Here is an 11,850-nt window from a genome sequence, read left to right as displayed (position 1 = left end):
GGGGGGTACTGGGGTCTCTGTGGGGGTCGGGGGATGCTGGAAGGGGGGTATTGGGGGGTCGGGGATGCTGGAAGGGGGTATTGGGGTCTCAGGGGGGTCGGGGATGCTGGAAGGGGGGTATTGGGGTCTCGGGGGGGTCGGGGATGCTGGAAAGGGGGTACTGGGGTCTCTGGGAGTTGGGGAGGCTGGAAGGGGGTACTGGGGTCTCTGGGGGAGATCGGGGGGCGCTGGGGTCCTTGGGGGGCAGCCTGGCGTAGCTGGCTGCAGGGCTGGGGGGGATCCTGGGCCGATCCCCCCCCCGGGTTTGGCAGCGCCGCCCCGCCCGCCGAGCGGCCGCGCCCCGCGCAGGGCAGGGTTCGCCCCGCCGCGCACACGGGGCCGGGCCGGGCCGGAGCGGGGCGCAGAGCCGGGTCCCCCGAGGCTGGGGGGCCGGGGCCGGGGCAGGCTCCTCCCGCCGGGGGCGCAGCCACAGCCCGAGGGAACCGAGGTGACGAATCGCTCCGGCTGCGCCCTGGCCACGTCTCCGCCGCGGCCGGCGGGAGGGACCGAGACCCGGGGCCGGGGCGCGGCGCCCCAGCGTGAGTAGCCGGGAGAGCGCGGCGGGCAGCGGCCGGAGCCAGGCGCGCTCCGGGGCCGGGGGTCCGCGGTGGGGCGCGCTGCCGGGGGGCCTGTGGGGCTGGACCCGCAGCAGCCGCCCCGGACTCCGCCTGCCCCCTCCAGGGAACCCCTGTCGGAGAGCCGGGGGGCTGGCTGACTCAGTGGGGCAGGGACCCCCTAGGCCAGGGGGCTGGCTGGCTCCGTGGGGCAGGGACCTCCCAGGCCAGGGGGCTGGCTGGCTCCGTGGGGCAGGGACGCCCCAGGTTGGGGGGCTGGTTGGCTGGCTCTGTGGGGCGGGGAATGGGGCAAAGGCCCCCCCAGGCTGGGGGGCTGGCTGGCTCCGTGGGGCAGGGACGCCCCAGGCCAGGGGGCTGGCTGGCTCCATGGGGCAGGAATGCCCCAGGCCAGGGGGCTGGCTGGCTCTGTGGGGCAGGGAATGGGGCAGGGACGCCCCAGGCTGGGGGGCTGGCTGGCTGGCTCTGTGGGGCGGGGGCCTTTCCCCCCAGCAGGGTCTGGAGAATCGTAGCCCAAAGCCGTACTCGTCTGGCCATTCGCTGGGCGAAGCGAGTTTGCTGGGTCTCAACCCACGGTTCCCCCGGGACAGGTGCCCACAACCCCCCCCCCCGGCCATTCCTGCAGCGGGGAGGCAGGAGACTGAACAGCCTCCCCCCAGGTTGGGGCTGGGGGTGGCACCGTACCAGTTCTGGGGCCCGCAGGCAGAGCTCCCCCTCACCATTGCCAAATGACCTGCTGCATCCTGCCTGTGACCGTGTGCGCTGCCCGTGCAGCCCTGGGGGACAACGGCCCCCACCTGGGTCACCTGTAACCTCCTGGGGCAAATTCCCCCCCCCACCCCCGGTTTGGTCAGGGGGTTGCCAACCTCCCCCATCACCGCATGGCAGGAACCACCCCCCTTCCCCGTGTCATGACAGCCCCTCCGTGGGGCAGGGCTGTGGGGAGGCTGAGAACACAGGTGAGCCTCTTCTGGTCCTGCATCTAGGCTCCCCCTCCACCCAGTGCCCCCTCCTGGACTCTGCCCAAACTCCTGCCTCCCCCCCCCCCAGTAGAGCCCTCTCCCCGCCGGACTACCTGGGCTGCCCCGCAGGGCACTGGGGTCTCTCCATGTGGGCCTCTCGTGCGTGGGGGAATGGCTGGGCTGGGGCCTGATTGCAGGGGACTGGCTGGGCTGGGGCCTGATTGCTGGGGGCTGGCAGAGAGGAATGCAAGACCTTGACTGGCTCAGGGGAGAGGGGACCATGGTGACAGTGAGTCTGTGGCAAAGACAGGAAAAGAACCCAGGAGTCCTGGCTTTCCCCCCCCCCCCGGCCTCCTTCCTTTGTGGTTCTGCTTTAGTACAGGGCATTGAAAAGTGCAGCTATTATTACCTGGTTCAGAATTTCATTCTGACTCATCTCTGTGCTGTGGTAGACCAGGCCATGCAAACCCCCCCCCACCCCCCCGCAGCGCCAGGAGCTGTATCCTGCAGCGTGGGGGAGAAGTGCTTCACAGCATCCGCTGCAGCCCAGACTGAGATTGATGGTAACTGTTGATAGCGGGGTAAAGGTTCCGGTTCTGTGCAGCGGGGTTCAGGGCATATAAACCCTGGGAAACGCGTTGTTTCCGGGGCCCCCATTGTGCCAGATGTGGCTGAACTGGAGGAGCTAAAGGGGACGGGGGTAAACAGATGAGACTTTCTGGGTCCCACCCGCCAGCTGAGAGCCGCTGGGCTGATGAAGAGGATGAAAATCTTGGGGAAGGAGATCATCTAACTGGAGCGGCGGGACATGATCCCAAGGAGGGATGTGGTAGTGCCCTCTCGCACAGAGGACACCCCTCCGGCAAGACATGGAGACAGCTTCCGTGCAGTGCTGGGGAGGAGCCGGTGGTCGTGGTACACGTAGGTGTCAGTGACAGAGAGAAGGACAGGAGAGAGGTCCCGTAGGCCTTTGGGGAAAGGAGGAGCCTAAAGAGGTAGGATGGGCTCCACCTAAACCAAAACAGAACCAGATTGGTGGCCTGGAAAATTAAAAAGGTCGTGGAGGAGTTTTTAAACGAAGCTGGGGGAAGCCGACAGACGCAGAGCAGCACATGGTTCGGACAGAGCCATCCCTTGGGGCGGATTTATTGATGGGGATTCTCTATTTCCTAGTGACGAGGAGCAGATAGAAGTTGATGAAGTGCAGGTAGGAGGAGAAGAGAAACAGTCAAACGAAAACCAGTCCCATTCAGTTACAGCCCGTGAAGGCAGACACCGAAACATTGACACATTTGATAGATGCTTGTGTACAAGTGCTAAAACTCTAAATACAGGCTCTCGGTGGAACACTGATAATCAGTGGGACATGGGAACACCAGGTACAAATAGGAATGACAGAGCGGGCTCCAGGTCTAGTTGGCAGCCGGTATCAAGCGGAGTGCCCCAGGGGTCGGTCCTGGGGACGGTTTTGTTCAACAACTTCATTAATGATCTGGATGATGGGATGGATTGCACCCTCAGCAAGTTCACGGATGACAATAAGATGGGGGGAGAGGTAGATATGCTGGAGGGTAGGGATAAGGTCCAGAGTGACCTAGACAAATTGGAGGATTGGGCCAAAAGAAATCTGATGAGGTTCAACAAGGACACGGAAGAATCCCATGCACTGCTACAGGCTGGGGACCGACTGGCTAAGCGGCAGTTCTGCAGAAAAGGACCTGGGGATTACAGTGGATGAGAAGCTGGATATGAGTCAGCAGCGTGCCCTTGTTGCCAAGAAGGCTAATGGCATATTGGGCTGCATTAGTAGGAGCATTGCCAGCAGATTGAGGGAAGTGATTATTTCCGTCTGTTCAACACTGGTGAGGCCACGTCTGGAGTATTACGCCCAGTTTTGGTCCTCCCACTCCAGAAAGGATGTGGACACATCGGAGAAAGTCCAGCAGAGGGCAACGAAAATGATCAGGGGGCTGGGGCACATGACTTACGAGGAGAGGCTGAGGGAACTGGAATTATTTTAGTCTGCAGAAGAGAAGAATGAGGGGGGATTTGATAGCAGCCTTCAACTACCTGAAGGGGGGTTCCAAAGAGGATGGAACTCGGTTATTCTCAGTGGTGGCAGATGACAGAACAAGGAGCAATGGTCTCAAGTTGCAGTGGGGGAGATCTAGGTTGGATATTAGGAAAAACTTTTTCAGTAGGAGGGTAGTGAAGCACTGGAATGGGTTACCTAGGGAGGTGGTGGAATCTCCTTCCTTAGAGGTTTTTAAGGCTTGACAAAGCCCTGGCTCGGATGATTTAGTTGGGGTTGGTCCTGCTTTGAGCAGAGGGTTGGACCAGATGACCTCTTGAGGTCCCTGATATTCTATGATTCTATGTGTGGCTCTATATGTGAGTGAAAGCGTAGAGTCAAATATAGTAAAAATCTTAACTGCCTCTAACGGTACCATAGAACCTCTCTGGATAGAAATTCCCTGCTTGAATAATAAGGGTCTAGCAGTAGGGATGTACAGCCGACCAGCTGACCCGCAGGGTGACGGTGATTGTGAAATGCCAGGGAGAGTAGAGGGCTACAGAAATAGAAAACTCGATAATAATGAGGGATTTCAACTATCCCCATATGGACTGGGAACGTCACCTCAGGACGGGATGCAGAGATAAAATTTCTAGACCCCATTAATGACGGCTTCTTGGAGCCGCCCGTCCTGGAACCCGCACGGGGGAGGGGCAATTCTGGATTTAGTCCTGAGTGGGGCACAGGATCTGGTCCAAGAGGTGAACGTAGCTGAACTGCTCAGTAATAGCGACCATGATATAATTAAATTTAACATCCTTGCAGGGGGGAAATACCAAAAACCCACCGCAGGCGCATTTGACTTCAAAAAGGGGAACTACACAAACATGAAGGCGCCAGTTAAAGGGAAATTAACAGGAACAGTCACAAGAGTGAAATGCCTGCAATCTGCAGGGACACACGTCTTAAAAACACCATCATAGAGACTCAAACGAGAGAGAGAGAGAGAGACCAAATAAAAAAATAGTCAGGGGCCCAAATAAATGCCACCACGGCGAAACAACGGAGTAAAAGAGGCAGTTAGAGGCAAAGAGGCATCCTTTAACAATTGGAAGTCAAATCCTACAGAGGAAAATAGCAAAGAGCATGAACTCAGGCAAGTGGTCCAAGTATAATCAGACAGGCCAAGAAAGAATTTGAGGAGCAACTAGCAAAAGACACAGAAACTTGACAGCAATTTTTTAAAGTATATCAGCAGCAGGAAGCTGCCAAACAGGCAGTGAGGCCCCTGGGTGATCGAGGTGCTAAAGAGCCCTTGAGGAAGCCAGGGCCGTTGCAGAGAAGCGAGATGAATTCTTTGCCTCAATCTTCCCTGCAGAAGATGGATGTGAGGGAAACTCTCACATCTGAGCCATTCGGTTTAGGTGACGGATCTGAGGAACTGCCCCAGACTGAGGTGTCAGTTGAGGAAGTTTTAAAATCACTTGATACATGAAATAGTAATAAGTCACCAGGACCAGAAGGTACATAAAAACGGCCAGACTGGATCAGACCAAAGTCCATCTAGCCCAGTGTCCTGTCTGCCGCCAGTGGCCAGTGCCAGGTGCCCCAGAGGGAATGAACAGAACAGGGAATCATCCAGTGATCCATCCCCTGTCGCCCATTCCCAGCTCCTGGTCAAACAGAGGTAGGGACACCATCCCTGCCCATCCTGGTTAATAGCCATTGATGGACCTGTTCTCCCTGAACTGATCTAGTTCTTTTATGAACCCTGTGATAGTCTTGGCCCAAGTTATCACCCAAGAGTTCTGAAGGAACTCCAATATGAAACTGCAGAACTGCTAGCTGTGGTGTGTAACCTCTGGCTTAAATCAGCCTCTGGACCAGATGCCTGGAGGAGAGCTACCTTGGCTCCAGAGGGGATCCTGGCAATTCCAGGCTGGTAAGTCTGACTTCAGTCCCAGGCCAATTGGTTGAAACTACAGCAAAGAACCAAGTGAAGAGTAACTCAGTGTGTTGGGGAAGAGTTTGGGTGGGAAGTTACGCCTCGCCAATCTATTAGAATTCTTTGAGGGGGTCAATAAATGGGGATAAGGGGGATCCGGTGGATCTAGTGTACCTGGACTTTCAGAAACCTTTGATCTAAGTACACTAGATCCACTGGATCCCCCTTCAGGAAGTTGAAGGCTGCTGTCAAATCCCCCTCACTCGTGCAAAGGCTCTTAAGCAAAGGGAGCAGTCATGAGATAAGAGGGAAGGTACTCTCCTGGATCAGTAACTGGTTACAAGATAGGAAACAGGATAGGAATAACTGGTCAGTTTTTACGGTGGAGAGAGGTAAATAGTGGTGTCCCCCAGGGGTCTGTATGGGGACCAGGGCTGTTCAACGTATCCATAAATGATTTTAAAAAAATGTGTGAACAGTGAGTTGGCAAAGTTTGCAGATGATACAAAATTATTCAAGATAGTTAAGTCCAAAGCAGACTGCGACGAGCTACAGAAGGGATCTCACCAAACTGGGTGACTGGTAGATGAGATTCAGTCCTGATAAAAACAAGGAGAAGTCCTTGTGGCACCTTAGAGACTAACACATTTATTTGGGCATAAGCTTTCGTGGGCTAAAACCCACTTCATCAGATGCATGGAGTGGAAAATACAGTAGGGAGGTATAAATACACAGCACATGAAAAGATGGGAGTTGCCTTACCAAGTCGGGGGTCAGTGCTAACGAGGCCAATTCAATCATGGAATTGAAATTGCACTACAACAAATAATGTTCCCTCTGTTGACGGGGGCTGTTCAGCTTGGAACAGAGAGGGGATCTGATTGAGGTCTATAAAATCATGGCTGGGGTGGAGAAAGTGAAGAAGGAAGTGTTGTTTACCCCTTCTCATAACACAAGAACCAGGGGGCCCAATGAAATTAATAATCAGCAGGTTTAAAACAAGCCAAAGGAAGTATTTCTTCACACAACGTGCAGTCAGCCTGTGGAACTAGCTGCCAGGGGATGTTGTGAAGGCCAAAAGTATGACTGGGTTCAAAAAAAGTATTAACTACGTTCCTGGAGGGCAGGTCCGTCCATGGCTGTTAGCCGGGATGAGCAGGGATGGTGTCCCCGGCCTCTCTTTGCCAGAAGCCGGGACTGGGTGACAGGGGATGGGTCACTCGATAATTGCCCTGTTCTGTTCACTCCCTCTGGGGCACTTGGCACCAGCTCTGCTCAGAGACAGGACACTGGGCTGCATGGACCCTTGCTCTGACCCAGTCTGGCCGTTCGGGCTCTGCCCAGACCCCAGCCGAGATCTGGGCCCCATTGGGCCGGGTGTGCACAGACCCACGGGGAGCAACGACCCTTGCCCTGAAGAGCTCACACTCTAAGTAGATGGGTGAGGGGAAGAGGTTCAGAGAGGGACAGGGACCCGCCCAAGGTCAATGGTGGAGCTAGGACTAGAACCCAGGTGTCCTGACTCCCAGCCCATCCCCCCTCCCCTGCCTGATGCGCTCTGGACGAGGGACCCTCCCGGACGGAAAGTCTCCTCCCGTCACGGGTCACTGTCACGGACTCCCAGATCGTGCCCAAACAAGAAAACCCCCCACTTCGTCACAGTCACCAGCCCAGCTCTCGTTGATCCCAGCTGAGAACCTGGCCCCTTACGGGAAGGGAGCAGCGGGGCGTGCGATAAGCCGAGCGTCACTGACACGGGGGGGTGCACAGCTCCGCCATCGCCCCCCTCCCCACTCATGCATGGCTGCTGCAGTGGCATGGGGCTGGCGGGAGGCGGGGCCGGGGTACCACGCAGAGCTGGCTGCCAGATCTGCACTGGATAGGGAGTCCCTGCTGGGGGGGACGGGACCCGCGCTGGGACAGGAAGTTCTGGTAGCAAAGGCAAACAGGCGTCCCGTGGGGGCGACGGGACTGCCGTTCTGGTCCCAGCTGAGGGCCGCTGCGAGAAGACGCGCCGTGGCTGGGCAGGAGAACGGTGCCTGGTCCCTCGTGAGCCAGCCACGGGAGAACCAGGAGCTGTGGGGGTGAGACGAAGGGGGACTGCACTGTACGTGGGGGAAGGAAACTCATGCTACCCAGTGGGCTGTTAAGTTGTGGGACTCGCCTCTGCAGGGTGAGGTTCCTTGGGCGAGGGACTCCGTGAGTTTGGACAGGTGAGGTGTTTCTGTGTCCACCGCCACCTTTCCCCAGCTGGCCATGGCTCTGCCGGCAGTGCAGGACGGATGGACAGACATGGGAGGTGGATGGGGAGGAGGAGGCATACAGGAGGGCCGTTCTTGCTCTCGCTGCTTGGTCCATTGTCTCAGAGCCGCTTTGCCCCCCACCCCCAGTCAGCTCTGACCCCTTCTCTGCCTTTGCCCCCAGGTGCACCCGCCCCCAGTGACGATGCCATGGCCTGCGCCCCGTGACGCCGAGCTCCAGGCGGCGCGGGCAGCCATGGGGAGCATCTACAAGGATTACTTCAACCCAGACAAGATCCGGGACCACTACAACTACACCAAGGGGTTGACAGAGGGGCAGACCTCGGGGCGTGGCGCCTTCTCCATCGCCATTGTCATCCTGTGCTGCCTCATCGTGCTGGAGAACCTGCTGGTGTTGGTCTCCGTCTGCCGTAACAAGAAGTTCCACTCAGCCATGTTCATCTTCATCGGCAACTTGGCCTTCTCCGACCTGCTGGCCGGCTTGGCCTTCATGGCCAACGTCCTGCTCTCGGGCCAGCACACCTTCAGCCTGACGCCGGTGCAGTGGTTCGTGCGGGAGGGCACGGCCTTTGCCACGCTGGCGGCCTCGGTCTTCAGCCTGCTGGCCATCGCCATCGAGCGGCACGTGGCCATCACCAAGGTGAAGCTGTACAGCAGCGACAAGAACTGCCGCATGGTGCTGCTGATCGGGGCCTGCTGGGTGATCTCGGTGGCCATCGGGGGCCTGCCCATCATGGGCTGGAACTGCATGGGCCGCCTGGAGGACTGCTCCACCGTCCTGCCGCTCTACTCCAAGCGCTACATCCTCTTCGTCGTCACCGTCTTCACCGCCATCCTGCTCTCCATCGTGGTGCTCTACGGCCGCATCTACTGCATCGTCCGCTCCAGCCACGCTGAGATCGCCAGCGTGCAGACCCTGGCCCTGCTCAAGACGGTCACCATCGTGCTGGGGGCCTTCATCGTCTGCTGGCTGCCGGCCTTCATCATCCTCCTGCTGGACACCTCGTGCGCCGTCAAGGCGTGCCCCGTGCTCTGCAAGGCGAACTATTTCTTCGGCTTCGCCGCCCTCAACTCGGCCATGAACCCTGTGATCTACACGCTGCGCAGCAAGGACATGCGGAAGGAGTTCCTGCGGGTGCTGTGCTGCTGGGGCGTGGCGGGGCGCGGCAAGCCGGCTGAGCGCTGCATGGTGCCCCTCCGCAGCTCCAGCTCCCTGGAGCGCTGCACCCAGAAGCAAGACCTGCCCACCTCGCCCATCCTGCGGGAATGCACCACCTCGGTGTGAGGCGCTGCAGGGACAGTGGGCGCTGATCGGTACGAAGGGACCCGGCCCGGAGCCGGCTCTCCTGTGGGCAGTCTGCCGGGGCAAGGCGGGCGGGGACTTGCCAGGTACTGACAATCTGGTTTGCGTGATCCCGTCTTCCCGAGCGCCACCCACTCCTGCCGGGATCCTGCCTGCTCCCAGCACGGCCTCGCCCAACCCACACGCCCACGCCCACCTGGCGCGCGCCCAGGGGCTGGGCGGTGGCTGCCTGGCTCCATGCACGCGGGCCCAGGGGCCTTTCCGGCGGATGCTCCGCCCTGGTCTGCGTGCGGGTGAACTGCCACCTGCCCTGGTACAGGAGGAGGGGGCGGCAGCGAGGGGCTTGCTGCACCAAGGCCGGCCAGGGGGCACGGAGGGGATCTGGGCACAGTCAGGACCAAGCCCCCACTGCACGTATTTCCCCTCACCAGCTGGTAGCGTCAGGGCACCAGGTGCCCCCCGCATGGCGCCCGGCCCCGGCTCAGTGCGGCAAGCAGTCGCTGTCGTGGGCAGGGTGAACTGGGGTCCTGCTCCAGCGCCGCCCCCAGATGCTCCTCTCCCCCAAGGGACGTGCAATTTAAACCCACCGGGGCGGCCTCGCCAGCTGACCTGTTGGGGGTTGGGTTCCTGCAGGGACCGGGGGCACGGCTGGGCTGTCTGTTGGCCCCTCCCCCCCGCATTCAGTGCCTTTCCGTCCCCCTGTCGAGTAACAGGGGCTTGAGCGGTCACTCAGCAAGCAGGTCTGTGTCGCTGTCAGTCCATCTGTTCATCCCTATGGTACTGCCTGTATGTCTGGGGTCCCCTCGGGCCCTGCTCGCCGCACGGCCGCCGGCTGGGATCGGAAGAGGCTGAGCAGGGAACGGGGCAAGAACCTTCCAGGGGCCCACGCTTGCTTAGAGCGAGTGTGTCTGTGCGGTGCACTGTGTGTGTGTATGTAGGCAGTGTGTGTCTGGCTGTGCGGTGCAGTTTGGGTGTGTAGGGTGTGTAGGCAGTGTGTGTCTGTGCGGTGCACTGTATGTGTGCAGAGTGTGTCTGTGCGGTGCACTGTGTGTGTGTATGTAGGCAGTGTGTGTCTGGCAGTGCGGTGCAGTTTGGATGTGTAGGGTGTGTAGGCAGTGTGTGTCTGTGCGGTGCACTGTATGTGTGCAGAGTGTGTGTGTCTGGCTGTGCGGTGCAGTCTGGGTGTGTTGCTCTCACGTGCCCCCCGCTAGGTCTGGCCCTAGGGGCACAGACCTTTGCCGGTCAGGGGCTCTGCTGGGTGCCTTGGCGGGGCGGGGCTGGGGCGGGGGCACTGGGCGGGCGTGTCCCCTGCCTGCCTGGGAGAATGAGTCACAGCCTGATGTGCAGCGACGTGTCTGTGCAGCACGGGGGGGTGGTTTTGTGAATGGGAATGGAAGGCGGGCGTGGGAACGGCAGCCCTACCCCCGGCACGTGGCGGGGGGGAACGAGAGGGGGGTGTTAAGGTTTTGTTTGAAAATAACCCGCTGCCCCTGCCCTGTCCCTGACACAGCCTGCGCCCCAGCCCCCTCCGGACGTGGTGCCAGCAGGGACCTGGCCAGTGTGTCTGTGTTGTGCGTCCCCGTGTCCCGGCGTGTGCCCACTGGGACGCTGAGCAGGTCCCCCAGGCCCTGGGCGGCTGGGGCCCATCTAGGGTGACCTGATGTCCCAGTTTTATAGGGACAGTCCCGATATTTGGGGCTTTTTCTTATATAGGCTCCTATTACTCCCCACCCCCGTCCCGATGTTTCACACTTGCTGTCTGGTCAGCCTAGGCCCGTCCCCCAGGGCTGCTGGAACCGTTTGTGCAGTGCGGGGCTGAGAGCCAGTGAGGTGATCAAAACCACTGCAAGCCAGGGGCTGCGGCCGCCTCCCCCCATTCCAGCACCTCTGCCTTCCCCTTTCACCCCTGTCTGTCCACTTCTCCGGCCTCGGGGGGCTCCAGCCGTGGGGGACCAAGTGCCACGTGAGCGCGTTGGCAGGAGCTGGGGCCGCCCGGCCGGCACAGGGCCAAGACCTGGTTCTTTAGTGCACACAGTGGGTGTGTGGGGCGGGGAGGAACACCCCATCCCTGCGAAACACTACAGGAGCCCCCAGGTCTGGGCGCAAGTACCACCTCTGTACAAATGGCCTTTGGCGCCAATTGGATTAAAACGTTGCTTCTGTAGCGGCCACTTGTCGTGTGATTCCTCCTCCCGCGTCACAGCCCCCTTGGCCCCCACTGCCCCCTTGGCTCCCGCACTCGCTGCCCCCTTCCCCTCCGCGCCCGCTGCCCCCTTTGCTTCCACTGCCCCCCTGCTGCCAGCCCAGCCCACACGCACTGTGGGATCCGTGCTCTGAACCTGACCCCATCAGTGAGAGCAGCACCTCAGGGTGAGGGGCGTGTTCACGGGGATCAAGGAGAGATGTCACATCGTAGAACCGGGACCCAAGGGAAGGGACAGTCCCGGGAGGGGGGGGAGGAGTCCTGGGGCAGAGGGTCGGGGGAGGGATTGGTTCTGGGGGCAGCAGGGTGTTGGGGAGAGTCCAGGGTGTCACGGAGTCCTCGGGCAATGCTCTGGACCTGCTCCCCACAAAGCCAGTCAGGACTTTGGGGAGCCTCCTCTCCCTCGGAGCAGACTGTCTTCAGGGCAAGAAGCTCACACGGCTTCACCTCCTGGGTCTCTCCTGGGAGCATTCAGCATCTGCCCCTCCGTGCGCTTCCCACAGCGAGTCCGCCCTGGCGGGGTCCTGGGGAAGCCAAAGGGTTCTGCACCC

At 59.8% G+C, this 11,850-nt stretch overlaps 1 protein-coding gene across 2 annotated transcripts; it reads left to right on the top strand.

Moving 5' to 3' along the window:
- The first annotated feature begins 347 nt into the window (after positions 1–347).
- On the top strand, positions 348–10,126 carry S1PR2 (sphingosine-1-phosphate receptor 2). 2 transcript variants are annotated; one of them, XM_034792240.1, is made up of 2 exons: positions 348–578; positions 7,957–10,126. In XM_034792240.1, exon 2 carries the CDS (start codon positions 7,978–7,980, stop codon positions 9,076–9,078), a length of 1,101 nt encoding a protein of 366 aa, XP_034648131.1. In that variant the 5' UTR covers positions 348–578; positions 7,957–7,977; the 3' UTR covers positions 9,079–10,126. The 2 variants fall into 2 exon arrangements, with proteins under 2 accessions (XP_034648131.1, XP_034648132.1); XM_034792241.1 differs by having other exon boundaries at positions 388–487.
- The last annotated feature ends 1,724 nt before the right edge of the window (positions 10,127–11,850 follow it).

Source organism: Trachemys scripta, chromosome 16, assembly GCF_013100865.1.
Source record: "Trachemys scripta elegans isolate TJP31775 chromosome 16, CAS_Tse_1.0, whole genome shotgun sequence".
Lineage (NCBI taxonomy): Eukaryota > Metazoa > Chordata > Testudines > Emydidae > Trachemys > Trachemys scripta.
Note: the sequence above shows the minus strand (reverse complement) of the source record. Positions and strands in the feature narration are given on the sequence as shown.

What these genes read in the sequence shown, in the direction of transcription:
- S1PR2 (XM_034792240.1), top strand. Translation starts at nt 7,978, where the DNA reads ATGCCATGGCCTGCGCCCCGTGACGCCGAGCTCCAGGCGGCGCGGGCA.